We start from the raw sequence: 19,322 nt of genomic DNA, 5'->3' as shown, positions 1-19,322 counted from the left end.
GTCATACCACGTCCCAGGTCCCACCATGAACACATTCCGAAGAAAACGAAGTGAAAATACTTTAGTTCCACCTGTAGTCGCTTTGCGTGGTTTCTCGTGTCAAAGTTGTCATGAGTGCTAATAATTCTTGTACAGATGTTCTGGTTCCTTTACGAAATGTATCAAACGTAGTCAAGTGTATTCGAGACCGGGTAAAAGGTAAGAGCGAAAGCCTTATTTAACCGAATGTAGCCACGCAGGCTTTCTATTGCTAACATTAATGTTTCAAACACGATCATGGCTAACGGCTAGCCTCTCTGGCTTTTTTCTGATTTTTCTGAAGTTAATCTTAGCTAATTTAATCGCGTTGTGTTTAGTGATCAGCTAAACTGCTACATAATAATAAAGACGGCCAAACACTTCGTAGACTGGTTAGAGAAAGTTTTATGTCATGTCAGTTCGGTTTACATTGGTCGATTAAACATGCTAGCCACCCACCTAAAGAGACAAACAAGCGTGCTATCGACTAGGAGCTGAAGAGCAGATATATTTTTTGTATTGGGCTAGTAGCATGTTAGGGGATGATAAGGATATAGAGAATCCAGCATGCGGTAACTTCAGGTCAGGTCAAGCTGTCGATTAACGGTACGGATGTCGGAAGGCTCGTTTCACCTGTGAATGCAAAGAAATTTGGTTATATTTTTTTAACTGTATTGCTTGCACGTGCCTGTAGTCAACAAACATAAATAGATCACTTTCCTTCACTGTTGACAAGATCGGTTTATCATCAAAGTTTTACAGAATATATCATTATATGCCAAATTATTAATTGCAGAACACTGACAATAAAATGTTTTGAAGTGAAATTCAGGCCTTGACCAAATTGTGTTAATGATTCCGCTTCATTTTTAAGAAACTCTGATAAAAAAAAAATGACATTAAAGTAGGAACACTTGAATTAAAACGTTATTGGTAGTAAATAAATTAAATAAAAATATTATGTATTTGTGTATAATTATTACTGTTATTGTTATTATTATAGCAAAAAGTTAAAAAGTTTTTAAACTTACCATTGGGGGCTTCTTCCCCCAAGTCACTCTACCATTGGGATGCTGCCTTGAGTCCCTTTTATCGCTCATACCCAGAACTTTATTAATTACTTGCTTTGTTCTATACAAAATACTAAGGCTTCAGGACCCCATAATTTTATATTTAAAAAGGAAATTTACAGCAATATTCATCTTCCTTGTATTGATACTGCTAAACAAAAGATAATTATTTTCAGATTATTGTGAGTTTTTGTTCTGGACTGAATGCATTGTTGTGTACCCCATCCACTGTATTTTTCAACTTGTTTTTAAATTTGTGTCTGTGAAGAAAAATGGTTACAATTTTATTAAGCTTGCAATGCCACTATTGTGAAATATGTGTTACACATTACAGAAACACCACTCCTATATGACACATTATGCTTGGACTTGTAGGATTGTCATAAGTCTTAATATTTTATATTACATTGTACCATCATCAGTCTATCTTTGAACCTAAATTGTATGATAGACTTGCTCATGTTGTTTCTGGCACTATATTACATACTTTTATTTGTAACAGTAGACAAAAAATATGGTGTATGTCAAAAACAGTAGTAGCAGTCATCTTGAAGCCTGAATTTTGTCTGTACTTTGTTTTTATATATAACAATATGTTATACAGTGTTATACATGAAACCACTTTTGAGTCTTTATTTTACAACACAGTTTGGGATAAGATTTAGACATGCAGTTTGAACAGTGCTTATTAAAAAATGTAGCTACTTTAGCTCAAAGCTCCATTGTAAAACAATACAATAACAAAATAATTCCCCATAATCAGGTTGCTCCAAAAATGGTTCTATGAATATGACAGTCGATCCTTTCCAGTCTTCCTTTACAGCATCTGTGTGATGAGATTGAATTAACTTTTGTTGAGTCCATGGCCTGATGAAATGAGGTTGTTCCGGGTACTACCCCTCATGCTTATCACAACCAGTTTAATCAGTACTACATTCTCTGTACTTTTACTTTTCTTGCTGTAACACATTAGACAGAACCTTGAAAATGTCAATAGATTGTTTTAAATGGAGAACATTTTAAAAAATATTATTTCTGAATGTGTGGGTTTGACATAAAGCATCGGCTAATCTGTATTAAAAGTATCACCACTGTTGGGTCACTATGCAGAAACACTGCTGATGTGCATGACTGTAGCTAATGTTTCTTTTATGTTGTGTTGATGTTTTTTCAGATGGAGAATCAAATGAGTCTGCTGGGGCCTTTAACTTGTCAAACTTCTGGGAAGTGCTGAGTTGAGTGTTTTCATGTTTAGGTTTGTTGAAATTTATTTAGGGATGCACTGATGAAGAGAATTCTGGGCTGATGTCAATATTCAATATTTTTATTTATATACAGCTCCTAATTATTAAGTTCAGGTGTCTCAGACACACCCGTTGTCAATAAGTGTATAAAATCAATCACTTAGCCATGCAATCTCCATAGACAGACACTGATAGTAAAATAGGTCATACTGAAGAGCTCAGTCACTTTAAACGTGGTACTGTCGTAGGATGCCACCTTTGCCACTAGTCAGTTCATATCTAGCAGAAACAACTGCTCAGAATGGGGGCATGGAATGCTGAAGCGCATAGCATTTAAAAATCACAAATCCTCTGTTGCATCACTGACTAGGGAGTTCCAAACTGTCCCTGGAAGCAATTTCAGCATGAAATCTGTGTGTCAGGAGCTTTATGAAATGGATTTCCAAAGCAGCTTCACACAAGCCGAGGATCATATGCACAATGCCAGGCCATGTTCTCTGGAGTGATGATTCACGCCTCACTATCTGGCAGGCAGATACTCTACCAACCAGGATACATAGTGCCAGCTGTAAAGTTTGGTGAAGGAGGGATAATGGTCTGGGGCTGTTTTTTTAGGGATTGGGTTCCAGCGAAGGGTAACGTTAATGCTACAGCATACAGAGACATTTTTGACAGTTATATGCTTTGTGGCAACAGTTTGGGGACAGCCTTTCAGGTTCCAGTCAATGCAAGTTCCATAAAGTCATGATTTTATGAGTTTGGTGTGGAGGAACTCCGGTGCCCTGCACAGATCCCTGACCTCAACCCTTTTGAACACCTTTGGCATGAACTGGAACATCAATTTCATCACTCTTTGCCAACATCAGTGCCTGACCTCACAACTACATCATCAAATATTGGCTTGAAATGTCTAGTTCATACTAGTCAGATTTTAAATAATTATCTGTAGACAACGATTCCGTGTCAGATATCATCATGCATCCATAGAATTGTCTTTATTACTTGTGCTTTTGCCTTTAGGTACTAAATTATTCAATAGAGGTAAAGCCTTTTTTGTCCTACTCCACAGATCAGGCAGTGAAGGCCACCTCACAAGAAGCGACCACACTTAGTCTAGCCTTTTCCAAACCCCCACTCCCTTCAGAGGAGGTGAGTCAGGTTATTGCTGTCATATGCCATGCAATCCAGTTCCTTCAGTAAATACATTTTGGTAGTTTAAGTCTGTGATGCCTATTGTCACAGCTCTGGTTAATGGCGTGGCTCACTGTTCTCATTCAAGGACTGTGCAAAGCTAGCAGAGTCCATTCAGAAGCATGTACTGGCACTCTCAACAATTTATTACTGGTTGCCAAAGAGTGAAGGTGAGCTGTTTATATTCACTATTGCCTTTGCAATATCCTAAAAAGTACCCTGATGTTTAAGAACTGTTTGATACTTGAGCATTGAGTACAATTAAGGTAAAGAAATGTGGATCTGACGTTATAGATCAAGGGATTTCTGCAACTGGCAATCCAGGTTTGTGCCAGTGTTACAAATAACAGTGAAAGCTGCACTATGTAAGATTTTTTGTTACTTTTTTCAATTTTAGCAGTACTGAGTTGGAAGGAAAAAATGCTAAAACATGGTGTCCATGTGCTGTTGTGAGTCAGCCTGTAAAGCTTGAAATTAGTAGTAGGCAGTATGGCCAAAATTCTGATGCTTTTCGTATGTATCAAGGTGTATGTGTGTGTGTGCATAGGTTTATATATTGCTAGATAGAACCATTTTAGATGTTTAAGTAAACCTATTTTTGCAGGTTAACAGTGGCTTATTATTCTGCTGTGTCCTTTCACTGTTCACAGCCAAAGTAAATCTGAAATATTTTTATTGTGCAAACTGTTAAAAACAAAACTGAAAAATATGTAGATAAATCTATTTCAGTATTGCTTTTTAAAACTAGCCTTGCAGGCCTGGCAAGGCAAGTGCTAAATGTTGTTTCACGCCTGAATTTCTGTACAGGCGCCTGAATGCATTTGCTGTACCATTTAAAGTGGAACAGGAATTTTAAATCAGAAGGCAGTTTCAGCTTGAATTTCTCAAGCCATTTGTCTCATGTGCGTGCCATATACTTGTGCCATCAAACAGACACTGCTAGAATTGGGAAAATATTGCAGTTATATAGCTGTCAGTACCAGCTGGTTCACAGCTTGTTTCACACACAAACACCCTAGACTGTGGCGTCATCTGATGCAGCTGACTGAGTCAGGTGGTTTCTCAGGCGGTACAAGAGGAAGTGTGGCAGTGGGTCTGGGTTTCATCTTAGGACAAGGCTAACCCCAAAAGACAGTCAATTATTTTTTTCTTCCGCCTCAAAAACAAAGTGGAATACTTCAGATGTAACTGACTAAACAGCAGGAGGTGATCGAGGGACTGCTGCTTTTTATTTTCATTTGAAACGTAACTGAAACATTCCTATTTCAGCCACTCAGCTGAAGAGGCTAATGTTAACATGGTTTTCGTTGTCTGTACGTTGTCCACATGTATTATTGGCATACCAGTATAAGTCATGACAAAACTCATAACAGTGAAAGAATTTCGGCCGATATAACAAGAATGCCCCACTACTGCATGAGTTTTTTGGATCACGTCATATGTCTGTACATATTAAAGTCACATGCACAGGCATGGCTCAATGTTTAGGTGCAAAATCTATATTATACTGATAAAAATATGCTAACAATATTGTTCACCAAATTTTGACTGAGTTCTCTTTGAATACTCTTTCAGTTTGCTCGCAGTCATCAGATTCTGCTTGGGGAAGGGGTCTGAAGGGAACGGAAAATGTTCTGCATGCCGCGTGCAATTACATATTTTCACAAGAGAAGTTTACAAATCCCCAGAACTTACATAGTGTAGCTTTCAGCCAAACATTTTGTTTAAACAAAGATTTTATGACAATCCTTTAGATGCATGAGAAAAGCATTCAACACCCTACAGAAAAATAGACTTAATTTCCTGAAGTCCAGTGCTCATTTTGCTGAATTAAAAAAAGGATTGTGGCTTTTTGGCTCATATTTTCTTTGTTTCAGCTGTTTGACCAACAATATATGCTATATAATACCAGTCAAAAGTTTGGACACTTGATCGAATATACGTTTTTACCTTATCTTAGACACTCTGATCTAAAGGGTAAATGCTCGAAATGTGGTTCTTGGACAAATATAAATAGTGAATTTAGTTCTAAAGCAAATTTTTTAATTTTTTTTTTCAGCAGCTAATAACTACGAAAATAAAGGAATGCCCTTTTATTGTCCAGACTTGACTGATACTTTACTTTAGGACTGCAGTGAAGCATGTGATGCTTTTTGTACATTCACAGTGTATTTTAATCTCCCTTGGTTAGTTTACAAAGTTGATCTACTCATTTGAGTATGCTATAGAAGATTATTTATGTCTGCTTAAAACATTTCACTAAATAGAGAATTCTTATTTACATTCCTAGGATGTCTGTAATGTAAATCTTTTAATATTAGTAAACTTGGTATTTTTTGGCACTTAGCTGGGTTTTTAATAGGGTTACTTGGTTTCCTTTAGGTATCACTTTGCGTAAGTTGGTCAGAGAAGCCACTGGTGAAGTTTTGGATGGTGTAGTTCAACTGCTGGACATCCTCCTGTCTTCTCCTTTACAGAGGTATCTAAAACTCTACTTCCTTTTTTTCTACGTTAATCTGTAGCATAGTATCTTTAGAGCACAGACCAGGGCTGGGAAACTGAGGGCCAGAGGTTAGTAGATTTACAGTCATATGCAAAAGTTTGGGCGCCCCGGACATATTTCATGTTTTGGTAATTCTCTAAGTGAAATTAAGTACATGTCCTCTATATGCGTCTGCTGAATTTAACATAGTGGGGGAAAAAAATATAAATGTTATGGCACATTTTTTATTATTATTTTGTTTTCAATATGTGAAACTCAGCAAGTAAATAAAAATTGTGCTTCAACATTTGCAGAAAATGTCATTTTTAAGGCTACGCTCACTTCACAAGCCTCGTTGCTCAAATCAGATTTTTTTACTCCAATTCGATATTTCAAACACAATGGTTCACATTTGTGTAGAAAAGTGACTTAAATCTGTGTGCACACATTCTAATCAGTAATGTCACATGAATCAATCACATGCATGATGAACAGCAAACTAACCAGCAGAACAAGCCTTCGCTGTGAAGATAATTTCCTCTAAACCACTCTCAGCTGTTCATTATTAGAGGCAAAGAAGGCCAAAAATAGTGTGATTTTTGCTTTTCCTGGTCTGATTTGAAAAGATCAGATTTGTGTGTCCAATCAGCTTTGAAAACATTAGATCTGTGTCACATTAAGGCAAGAAAGTGGATTTGTGTCACTTCAGCCTGGTATTGTGCACAGAGCCTAAGTTTGCTCTCTGAAGAGGATGTGTTAACTCATTTTCATATAGAAAAACATGTAACTTGGCCAGGAGTGTTCAAACTTTTGCGTGCTTATGTGGCTTATTTGCTTGCTTAACCACTCCAACTGAACCTGGCAGTCAACTGATGAATTGGGTCAGTGTTTGTGCCGGAAAATTGGTAAATCCCAACCTTTGGGATCAGGGGCGCAATTACCCATTTCTGCAGGTGTATGAGTCTAGGCTTGGGGAGTGTGACAGTAATACGGTATATCGTGGCATGTAAAAAGGATGACGTATTTCAAAATTATGACTTGTCAAATTTATATTCCACTTGTGAACAGATAAATTAACACATTCCAATCATTTAAATTTCAGAGGACTCACCAATAGGCGGCACTAACAGCAAAGGTGGTAAAATTTGAGCCTGGAAAAACTTCACAAAAACAATAATGATAGCGGGTCAAGTACTGCAAAGAGCTACATGTATCAGTATCGCACATTCTCTGAACATACCACAGAATACGTTCAGTTTCAGCTTTCACCCCAACACCAGTCACTTTACTTTGTGCTATCCTCTAAACAGGTGTGCCAATGGGTGTTGTTTTAGCATCAGTTAGCTACAACAAGCCTGTGCTAGGCTGGGGTACATATGGCCTGCTGACTAAGCTCTCTCTCAAACACCACAGAACAGGTTCAGTTTTGGCCTACTGTCACTCTGTCACTGTACTACACTTAGACCACATTATTGCATGACTCACTGGCTGTATGAATAAAATAAGTGACAGCTTAATAGGGCTGGGCGATATGGCCAAAAATGTGATCACGATAAAAAAAAAAATTCACATCAGTTGATATCGATGATTATCATGATAAATGTCAAATTGTTATTGCTTTCAAGTTTAAAGGCTGATTTTTGCTCCTGAGTGCTTAATTGTCATTTTATCCTTTATGGCCAGAACATGACAAACACTTGCCAAACAGTAGAACGTTTCACAAATCTGTCAAAGGATAGTGGGAGAAAGTTTTGATCAGCTGGCACAGCATGGCTGCGTAATGGTACAGCTTCTTTATATTTAAGAAAAAAACGTATCACCCTTTAAACAATGAACTCTTTATTTTACCTACAGACAAACAATTCAGAAAAATGACAGCATGACTGACTAGTCCTGGTGTCCGTCTGTACTGTGTGAAATCAAAGAGAGAAAAACATTAAAAAGTGCTTCTTAGCTTTGATAACCTGTAGGTGCTTTGCCTTCTCTATGTTAAATAATTAAAGAGAGCTAAATACAGTGTTTGTGTCAATTTGTTTTCAGTTTCTCTCAGAGATATTCACAGAGTTTTGGGAATGCTGAAATGTGTGTGGGAGTGGACATTGTTAAGGCCACCGCACATCAGATATGCCGTGTCATGTAGTACAGCACTAATCACATCACTAATCAGAGTGCTAATCGCATCACTAATCACACTTGGGATCAGTCTTCACAAGAGTGACTGTTTTTATGATGAAAGATATTAAAAGATATTAGCTAAAAAGGCTGTGATAGTAATGTTAGCTGAGGTAACTTACCATTAGCATTAGTTTACGTTACTGTTTACATATAAGACTGGCTGCTGGAGTCGCGAGCCACGCTGTACGTCAACTTGGCGTGCTGGCTCTGTTGTGCTGAGGGATTTTTTTTTTTTGTTTTTAGTTCTCCTTCTTTTCTCCAGCCCATATTTGCATACAGATTGCTGAGAGGCTCCAGAGATGTTCTGTGGATCTGAACATACAATGTGCGTAGTTTGTAGCGCAATTAGCAAGTTTTGGAAATTATAGAAAAATAACAGGCATATTGCAATACCCCAGTTCACGTGTGCATATTGAAGTGTAGTGGGTTAACTGAATGGTTCGACAATATACCGTGTAGCCTTGCATCCCTATTCCATAAAATGACTGACCTCTCAATTTGATTTAGTCAAACAGAATAAAGTTGGCATATGCAGACTTTGGTAGCAAATACAGAGTTTTTTTCCTCTGTTTTGTTAGCCTACTTTTTTCCATCCATATTGGGTTGGTGGTTGTGATTGTATTTGTTTGTGTTTAAAAACAGGCTACAATTGCACAGTGTGTTCCTGGTGTAATGTTTAACTCCTTGAATCTGAAGACGAGTTCAATTTCTGGCATGTAATTGCAAAGTTATTTAGGACAGTGTTCTGAAGCACATGGCACTAACTGTTTACGGATTTTAAGTGTTTTTTAATGCTGTAACGCTCCATACAGGACAATCTGGACCAACATTTGGACACTTTATCAGAGTCTCAACATGTACAAGTGTTTAAGATTTTAGATTAGACAAAGTTCTTTTGAGTTATAGCAATTTTGGATACACATACCAAGGCTGCAATGATTGCTTGATGGAGGGAGACCTTGATGAATAAAAAATGTTTTCAATAATTATTTACCTACAGAGGCCAGAGTATCAGACCAATTTTTAAAATTTAGGATCAAAACGCAGGGACTAGTTTGAAAAGTGTGGTTTTCAAACAATTAATGATTGCAAAACAATTATGCATTTTTAATACACTTGTAATTGTGAAGTTGTTTGTAATATATACTGCATCAAATTACATCAGTTTTCTGACCAAAAAGTAATTTATATTTGATTTTCATGAATAGCGCTTAATGGCTAAATCTTTTGAAACTTTATTGCTTATTAGAATGTGCCTGCATAGAGATACTATTCACGTTTTATACATTTTGATTTATGAAGTCATCCTTAGGAATTCAGATATAATCTATCTCAAAGATGCAGCATGCAAAATTTCATCATGATTGGATGTACGGATGCTGAGAAACAGGTATTTAGCACTTAAAGTGCCCCCAAACAATATACATGCACCAGAATTGGGATACTACCTAAGAATCATGTGTAGTTGGAGACTATGAAGTTTATTTTTTTAATAAAGCATTCTTGAGTTATAGAATTTTTAGATTGAGCAAAAACTCAAGGACTAGTTCACAAAAGTGGGTTTTGCATATTATGCAAATTAACAAGAATTAGGTGGAGCTTAAATTAGTTTAAATTAGTTGGTCAAGGAACAAAAACAAATGTATCACATGCAATATAATGCAATGCAATATAAATGTAGCTAGCTAATAAAAGCATTGCTGTTGCTTAATTCAAGGGCTTAAAAGATACTACTACTACTACTAATAATAATAATAATTTTTGTTTATATAGCACTTTTCATGCTGATGGCAGCTCAAAGTGCTTTACAGACAGGTGATATAGCTTAACAGTAATATAAGAAATTATTAAAAATGTATTAATTTAGAATCATTTTAGAAAATGGCACAGATCAAATTAAAAGATAAATACCAAGAGATGTAGAGTTTTAATTGAATGCTAAGTTAAAGAGATGTGCTTTTAGATGTTTCTTGAAAGTGTGCCCTGAGCTTGACTGTCTAATAAAAGGTGGATTTGAGTTCCGCAGTTTAAAAGCATAATAACTGAACGAGGCCTCTCCATGTTTTCTGTATTTTACAGTAGGTATTTGCAGAAGGCCAGTATCTGCAGATCTAAGATCACATGTTGGAACATAAACAGACTGTGATGTAAGCAGGTGCTAGGTTATTAGAGCCTTAAAAACTAGTCGTAGAACTTTAAAATCTATCCTGAACGATACAGGTAGCAGGTGCAGTTCTTTTAAAATGGGAGTGATATGATCTCTCTTTTTTGTTTTTGTTAGGATGCGTGCTGATGCATTTTGTACGAGTTGTAAAGGATGTATTGTTTTCTTAGGAAGTCAAGTAAGAAGAGCATTACAGTAATCAAGTCTTTGATCAGTATTTCCGTTTTCGTGATTTAACTGTAGAAAATTAGAAAAACTGTAGAAAGACATCTACTGAGAAATATGTGATGCGCAGCTGGTCAGTCTGTCTACAGAGTCTTTATTATCAGAAAGAATGGAAATGTATAACTGGGTGTCATCAGCATATGAAAATTTATATTGTTTCCTAATGACATAACCTAGAGAGCATGTACAAAGAGAAAAGTCTCTATATATATAGACTGGCCATTTTCATCAAGTTGTACTATTATTTGGAGAAAATGTATTATTCATACATGTGGCTTACACTGCTTACTATTACTTTTTTTTTTAAGTTTATCTCAGGAACAGCTAACATCTACAGGGGGCGTCTGGGCGTCATGTGATCGGTTTGCTCAGCTGCCAAGAGGTGAGTAAGCAGCAGTAACTAGTCCGCTACGTTATCAAAGTTTTTAAGTTTACCGCTTTTAATAACCTGTATGTACTTGTTGTTAACATTTTAACACCTTGCTTCTTTTGCAAATGTTTTATCTGTTCTGTGTTGTCGCAGAAAGACAATTGTATTGCAGTTTTGTTATTGAAGTTTTTTTTGTTTAAACTCAGGACATGCAAAATCCTCAAATAAAGCAGTAATTTTAAAATTACCAAAGCCTCCCCTCCACAAATCCCACCTGTCATGTGGTGTAGAAATTCCAGTCAACTCTGTTTCATTTAAGTAGTGTTTCTTGCAGTAGATGTCAACAAGCAGCTTTGTTGCAGATTTTTTTTAAAGCTTTTGTTTGTCACATAAGTCTTCTACTGCATCTTAATGAGGGAGCGTTGGTGGAGAATTGAGTACCCCTGCTGTATATGAACTGCAAAGATGCAAGCCATTCTTTCTACCCGGTGACATCCACTGTCATCTCTGAACGGGAATCCATAGGAATATGATTGTCGAATATAAAGACTTTCAGGTACAGAGTTGAGTTCTCTGGGTTCTTCCTGTGGCCTGCATTAAATTCAGGAACTTAGAAACAGCATCTTTGCCATGTGAACTACTAGCTCTGAAACTTTTTTTTTTTTTGGTCTTGTTTGCTCTGTGTACTTGTATTTCTCCAAAATTACTCATAAAATCCACAAAGCTTCTAAAAATGCATCAATTATTTAAACTTCCAGGTGTGAGTCAGAGAAATACTTGCACATTTATTGAGATTTTTATTGAGATTGAGAAAAATGCTTTTATCAATTTTTTTTTTTTTTTGGTAAGAATGGCCTGTACTGATGTCATTGTCTGTTTCCTTAACAGATAATCGTGCTGCAGTGTTACACGTGATGGCTTCATATATTGGGATGGTGAAAGATGCTCTAGAGGAGATGTACCAGGTGGGTAGCTGATCTCTGATGAAACCTTGCTGCTGCAACAGTAATTCCCCATGTACTTGTATGTTTTTTTTTGTATCTGTTAGAAAACTTTTTATACTAATAATTTAATTAAAAGCAGTGATGATCCATTACCTTCATTTATCCTGTAATAAAGAGTTATTGGTATATTAATGTAAAAAACAATTGCACAGGCTATATTCTTTACATCTGTGTTTTTCCTGTAGGCACTAGCTGAGAGCCAGGACCCTTTCAGCGATGTCCTGGATGATGACGATCTTGAGGCCCGTGGCAACCAGGACACATATTGGTCTGAGAGTGACCGCCAGCTCATCTCCAAATGTCTGGGCCTCATTAAGGCATCTGGAGCGTGTCTGCGTAAATTATCAATTGCTGTTCAGAAAAACGGAAAAGTAGATACAGCTGAAAACATTACTCAACTGGATGATCTTGCTGATGCTGCGAGAGAAATCAGCCCAAGGTTAGTTAATCAGTGTTTCTTAACTGTCAAACTTGTTTACGCACAGTATCAATCCTTAAAATTCACTATGTGAATTCATTGTGTCAGTGTTAAACTGCAACTTGACTTACTTTAAAGCTGAATATGCAGTCCCGCTCACTGGCTTTGGCTTAATTCATGAAATGTATTGCATGATCTCTCACAAAGGACAATAATGAACAATCTAGGGAGTCATAGTTTTATAACAGTGAACTAGACATTAGTGTTGTAATCAAAACCAAGTCAAGTAAGGCAAATCCGAGTCAAGACCGAAACCTGGACACATCGAGTCCGAATAAAGACCAAGACTTTGTAGTAGTGTAGTCTGAGTCAAGATGGAGACTCTAGATTAAGATTTTTTCAGACTATAAAAATAAATTGAGAAAGGAGGAAAATGCTATTTGCTTGTAGTTAATTGTACATGTAGTTCATTTTAGAACAATGTCTAAAAATAATAACTAATATTTTCTAGTTAGAAAATCGTGATTACCATGTGTTTTTTAATAAATGTGCAGTTTTACGTCATTATAGTGGATTCAGCCTAAAAATTCAGATATGGATACCTTTTCATAGTTTTCGTAATTTATCTTCCCTAAACCACAAGGACACATTAAGCTGTACGGAAAATATAGGAATTTTTTTCTGGGTTTACATGCAAAGATTTTTGCCAATCCGATTGAATACATTACAGTGACAGATTTAAACTGAGGTGTTTATATGCTCACTCTGCTCAACAATCTGATGGAAAATCTCTGTTTACATGCACACTACAAGTAATCCGATCGAAAATGACGTGCATACGTAGAGCACCGCTTAGTGTAAACGTTACCATGACAACGAGCATCGCATGAGGGCCGGCCAGAGTGAGACGAATTTTCAGCTGGCGTGCTTGTGTTTTTAATTGCTTTAAAATTATGGCAGAAAAATGTACTTCACATGTATTAAGGAAGCAGCAAGAGGAAGACGTCATGTTTGAGACACATAAGCTATTCTTCTATTTAACAGATTATTTACAGGATTTCCCACCTCATTCAGTTGGATAGAAATTGTATTCCTAATGGCCTTAATCAGACTAATCTATTCCAACTGAGGCGTATATATGCTATTAGTCAGATTATTAATGGATTATTAGGCTGCATGTACACGTAGCTCGCGAGGAATGTACTCTACCGTAGCCTAACAGCTTTTAAAGGCACCACAATGACCCAACATTTTAATAGAAAAAGTGAATAAAACATTGTTGTACATATTCTTTAATGTTGTTTGTTACCTTCTTCTTCTTTGGGCAAAGAATGTTCATCTCCCTTTTTAATTCTTTTTTTTTTCTTTTGCTGTAACTACGCTTACTGACCATTTTATTATTCTGATATTGGGTAGGACTCCACTTTGTTCAGTTTGCTTACTTTGACCAGTTTACAATATTCAAATATTCCAGTATTTTCAGTCTTCAGCAATTGTCCACTGTAGCCTCCAGTTTCTGTGCTTGGCTGACAGTAGGTCTTCTGCTGTTGTAGCCCATCCAACTCAATGTTCAGTGTGATATCTGCTCTGAGATGCTTTTCTGATCAGCACTGTAGGAAAGAGTTCAAGTTACCATGGCCTTTCTATAAGCTTGAATAGTTCTGGCCATTCTCCTCTGAACTATCCTATCAACTAGGCAGTTTCTGCCCACAGTATTGCCACTCACGGAATGTTTGGGGTTTTTTGCCCCATTCTGTATGACCTCTAGAGACTGTTGTGCATGAAACTCCTAGAAGATCAGCAGTTTCTGAAAGACTCATACCACCCCGTCTGGCACCAACAAACATGTCAGGTCACTTAGATCACATTTTTCGCAATTCTCGTGTTTAATATGAATATTAATTAAAGCTCTTGACCCGTGTCTGCATGATTTTATGAACTGCACTGATGCCACATCTTTGGCTGATTGGATAATTGTATGCCTGAGCACATGTACAGGTGTTTCTAAAAAATTGCCAAGGGAGTTTACAGTAACCTAACAAAGCCAGGCTGAAAGCCCGTCAGCCTGGTTTCAGATGTTTACATTTTTTTTTATTTAATATCAAATATATGCCATGGAAAAAAGTGTAATACAATTTAATAGTAGAAAAATGCTTAAAAAATTCAGAGCTGCTGCCTGCTCATAACCATGTGGGCATGTCACAACGGAAAATGATTGACTGTGGCAAAACCCAGCCAATGTAAACAACCTGGTTCCAGTAGCAGTGGTTCAGCTCAACACGTTGGAGCTTCTCCCACAGAAAAAATAGACCACTTTGGTCTTCACACCTGCTCTTTGAATGGTGAGTAAAAAAGTGCAAAACAGAGAACAAGCTGTCTAAAGGTAATTGTAGAAATTATGATTGATATTAATAATAATTAATATAATTTATATTTTGCAGCTCATGTTTGAGAACATAGGTACTGCATCTTATGAAGGGTAGCTCATGAACATGTCATCCAATATTTGAACGGTCAGCAGCAATAATATTATATGCATAACCTGTAACTAGCTAGATCACTGTTGGTTCCTGCTGGCCAGACAAGCTTCTGTTATGAGTCGGCAGAGTCATATTTGCAGACATGATGGAGAAACTTCTTGTGTGCTTTAATGTGCCTGTAAAGTAAAATCGCTGGGAAACACAGTGAGCCTTTATGTTAGGAGGAGTTAGCTAACATAACATCAAGCTAACGATCATGTTATTTCTACAATTAAGTTAACTGACATTAGTTATCAAGCTCTCGTAAATGAATTTAAACACACAGTATAATCTTGCAAAAAAAAGCAGTCACTTTATGTTAGGGAGAGGAATGCGAGTAGCTGACGTATACATAATGCTAACTCTGATCGGTACTTTGGCAGATCTGACGTCACCTGCGCCAAATGTAGACACGCCCAACTCAAATTGAACAGAAAAAAAAATGGCAGAAAAAGTAGTTTCAAGAAATCTTTCAATAGAAAAGACCAACAGCATCCTTTCTATGCCAGTTCATTGTAAAACATAACAGAACTAAAGATAATAGTTCAAATAAAACCAAGAAAATGAGTAGACAAGGGCTTTGGCAGTTTATACTATTATAGTTTCTTCATAAGTTTCTACACACTTTATACATAGACTGAATCAGAGAGGTAAAATGAAGTAAAATCTCATGATTCTGGAATGTTTTTTTCTTTCTTTACTTTTTTGAAGCTAAAACACTTTCTTTAACCTTCCTGTTACAGTTAATAATGATCCATGGATTAGTCTGGATGTCAACTATACACAGGGATTAAAAGGCTTTTTATATTATCTTGATACACCCAGTTGTAAGGTTAATCCATGATTGACAAGTCAAATAGTTATTAGAAAGACGCCTTTCAGCATAGAAGGCAGACAAAAGAAAGGACAAGCACAGACTGCCATCACTGTTCTGAAAGGTCATTGGTCTTTCTCATCATGGAACATATAGCACCCTACAAAATGTTGGGAAAGTCAGTGTTTGTATAATTAGTCTGAGTAAAAGAAGCTAACATTAGGGTTTATAAAGATCTTGTAATCAAAAGTGCTTGAGTGCATTAGACAGCTAATGATAAGACATAAATTGGGCTGCAAATCTTTCTGGAAATGTAACACCCAGATTTTACCCAATAATTTTTTACCCAGTTGTGCTTTTACAGAAAGGGGTTTTGGTGGAACAGAATTCCAAAAAGAAATGCAGCATGAAAATACAAACTTGAATTTGTCAGGACACTACACCTTTCCAAAAATCCTTAACAGTAGATACAGTTTCAAATATAGGCATTGTTGCTTTTGTTTTGATGTTAATGTTTATGCCACAAAACCTGTCTACCACTCTGTACCATTTGACACCCTCCCCTTACAATGTCTGCTGTATTTATGCTTGAAAGTTTAAGAATACATTGTATATATAGATATAATTTACAACATGTGGTTCTTTTTTGCTTTTTCTATGCAGTGTTGATGACCTAGTTCTGAGCCTTTACCCACCTGTAGACTGCCCTGTCGTAGACCAAAATGTAAGACACTTATATCGTTATCACTTAAAATCTTCACATACATATAATTTATAGTTTATAGAACCCTTGTTGACAATGAAGCTCAACTTTGTTAAACTTAAAATCAGTTTAATGAATTTGACACTGTCGTTATTTTAGGCATCTAAACTGGCAGCCATATTAATGAAAGCACTTCAGATCATCAGGTAAGAAAAACCTTTTCCACATTCTAAAACATGAGCAAAACGTACTATAAAATAAGATTCTTTATTGCTGATCCTTTTGAGCTTTCATTCAAAATATTCATATATTATATAATATAAGTACAGTGATTGAAAAAAGATGTAAATCTTATCTGTTTATCTGTTTATTTTGAAACACAATGCTGTACTGGTGTACTTTGTCATTCCCTCTCACCACAGCTATATGGAGATAGAAAAAAAAACGAGTTCTTCTGAAGCACGGTGTTGCAGTTTCCATAAAACAGCACAGTACAAAGAAAGCACCCTTTTATTACTATGTAGACTACAAGCATAATGCAGCACAATAACCAGCTAAATTAATAAACAAATGCATGTTGATTTACACCTGAATATCTTCATTTCTGCCATGTTGGTCTGAGGACACTTGTGAATGCCTAAATAAGAAATGTGACACCCTATGGCCTTGGAGTCCTCGCATGTACGCTCAAATGAGTATTGTAGGACCACTCACTGCTTTTATCTCTCTGAATCTGTCTTTTGTGGTTCAGGTCATGTCACATTTGTTTGGAAGGAGACTTTCCGTGGGTGCAGTTTCTAGAGGGAGCTGTGGATCATAACCTGCAAGAAGTGAAATCTCTGTCTGAAGGCTCTAGCTAGTAGCAAAAGGGAAAAACAGACCATAGAATAGCTTTGTGTGTTTGTGTGTGTGATGCATGAAATATTGTTTATATGGAAAATTGAGATCGTGCCAGCCAAACATTGGTTCAACCTGAGAACATGAAATAAGCATTCTGCAGTGAACAAATAAATGTTTTACAATTCATACTTGTATGTAGCTTGAATGGTCTGTATGCTTTTTGAGTTGTATGATTTTCTTGATATCTAGATGTATTCTAGTATAATATGAACAAACAAAGATTTTCCAACTCCAAGCTCATAAATGTAAAATAAATAAATGTAAAATTTAATAAATGGAAAGTAAATGTAAATAAAAGCAGAAACTGCAGGGAGACAAAAATTAACTTGTTTGTTTATTTGAGCTCTTCAGCCAGTTTGACCACTTTGGGCTTGTGTTTTAATAGCTGCATACAATTAACAAAAAAATGTTACTTAAATTATTTGTATGCCAATAAATTGTCAGCTAAGATTTCATGATTGACAGTAGGGATGGGAATCTCTAGGCACCTCACGATTCGATTCGATTTCAATTCGGAGGGCTGTGATGCGATTATAAAACAATTATCGATGCATCCTTTTTTTCTATACAGGATTTCTTTTTTCCCACTGTGTGAAGACTTGGTACTTTTAAAGCAAAGTATTTGTAAATTCATTTATAATGAATTTACTTCCAATATCTTTTATTAATAAAACAAATGGAAGTGATGTGGCAAGTGAACCGGAAGGCTCACATTCACTGCGCTTGTTTGGAGCACATGAGACGCAGGCTGCCACTCATCTGTAATAAAAAGTGCAGTTACGGTGACATAAGATCCTGTGGCAATAGATGTCCACGCAGCATGTTACAGCTGTCCTACCCGTTTTCTTTTATATTTTTTTAATTGTAACTTCGGTTTTGGTCTTGTTGTAGAGAGTGGGGATCGCGTCAGTAAAATATTTTCGAGACGGGACGCTGTATCTCAGCTCCAAAGTGGGCAATATAGCGCGAAAGCCCTTGTCCTCAACGACTGAGAACTGACGTGCAGACTGCAGTTCACACAGCAATACAGTCTCGCCTGGCTAGTAGCCAACGAAAATGCAAAGAGAGAGATTCGAGACGAATAGACTAGTTCGCATTTATAAGCAGCGCAGTTGGTTTCCTAGAACGTTAAACCTGCAATGAGAGACTGTCAAACACTAAAACATTGTGAAGATGAAGTCAGCTTCTCGTTCAAATTTTCCCATTCCACTTTAAATGGTGCCGTATTTACATTCTGGTGCCTCAGGCAGAATTTAAGGTGGAACAGGAAAATTCGAACAAGAAGCTGGTGAATGAGAAGCGACTTCAGCCTCGTAAAACAGTCGAACGTTGAGAGACATTTTGAAGAAAAGTTTTCTGGCGGAGATGGGAGGAAAGTGGCTATAGCTAAAGCTTAAAGCAGAGCAAAGTAAATCTGCTTTTTCGTTTATATTTTTTAGCCTATACTAGGACATTAGCACATAATGGACATAAAAGGCTCCCAAGGTAATTTGATTTTTATTGAAAGGACAAAATGGCTCTTCTTAACATTTGGGTTGTCGACTCCTGACCTGACCAAGCTTTTAATGCAGAGAGTGCCAGTCGGATTTCTCGTTCATCCAGTTGTGTTTTTGTTATGTGCACGTCACAGAGTGTCCAGGCGCCGCACTTCCAAGTTCCGCCTTTTGCATTCTGTCAACATTATTAGAAATTAAAATTTAGAATATACATTTTTGACATGTGAATCGATTTGGAATTGTCCGCATCGCAATGCATCTAAGAATCGATTTTTCCTCCCACCCCTAATTGATAGGCATACTCTGTTGTAATTGGGTTGGGGTGAATAAACTTCTAATATTACAGTAAAACTTTTGAAAATGGGTTAAAGAATGGTTTGAGGAATTTCGTTTGCCTGTGTCAGTCAGTAGGGGTCATTAAGGGTTGTGGTTTTGACTTTTAAAGTCCATGTAAAGCAGAAATAAAAGTGTTCTGAGTTTGTCACAGCACAGAAAAATGAGTTACTAACCATCCAGTTGCTGATTTTAA

The 19,322-nt window shown here is 36.7% G+C and overlaps 1 protein-coding gene across 1 annotated transcript; it reads left to right on the top strand.

Annotated features, from left to right (window-relative positions):
• The first annotated feature begins 51 nt into the window (after positions 1-51).
• On the top strand, positions 52-17,425 carry ccndbp1 (cyclin D-type binding-protein 1). Its single transcript, XM_036571431.1, has 11 exons — positions 52-198; positions 2,263-2,322; positions 3,402-3,481; positions 3,612-3,693; positions 5,906-6,002; positions 10,878-10,951; positions 11,828-11,904; positions 12,129-12,382; positions 16,358-16,418; positions 16,557-16,603; positions 17,149-17,425. The coding sequence occupies exons 1-11, from the start codon at positions 111-113 to the stop codon at positions 17,255-17,257; spliced, it is 1,029 nt and encodes a 342-aa protein (XP_036427324.1). The 5' UTR covers positions 52-110; the 3' UTR covers positions 17,258-17,425.
• The last annotated feature ends 1,897 nt before the right edge of the window (positions 17,426-19,322 follow it).

This window comes from Colossoma macropomum, unplaced genomic scaffold (assembly GCF_904425465.1).
Source record: "Colossoma macropomum unplaced genomic scaffold, Colossoma_macropomum, whole genome shotgun sequence".
NCBI classification, from domain to species: domain Eukaryota; kingdom Metazoa; phylum Chordata; class Actinopteri; order Characiformes; family Serrasalmidae; genus Colossoma; species Colossoma macropomum.
This window is presented reverse-complemented; position numbering and strand designations above follow the sequence as displayed.

Bases quoted from the DNA above. Each gene is read 5' to 3' on its own strand.
- ccndbp1 (XM_036571431.1), top strand. From the start codon at position 111: ATGAGTGCTAATAATTCTTGTACAGATGTTCTGGTTCCTTTACGAAAT. The intron at 3,482-3,611 runs GTGAGTCAGGTT...TTCTCATTCAAG, and splicing joins CCCCACTCCCTTCAGAGGAG to GACTGTGCAAAGCTAGCAGA. The intron at 16,419-16,556 runs GTAAGACACTTA...TCGTTATTTTAG, and splicing joins GCCCTGTCGTAGACCAAAAT to GCATCTAAACTGGCAGCCAT.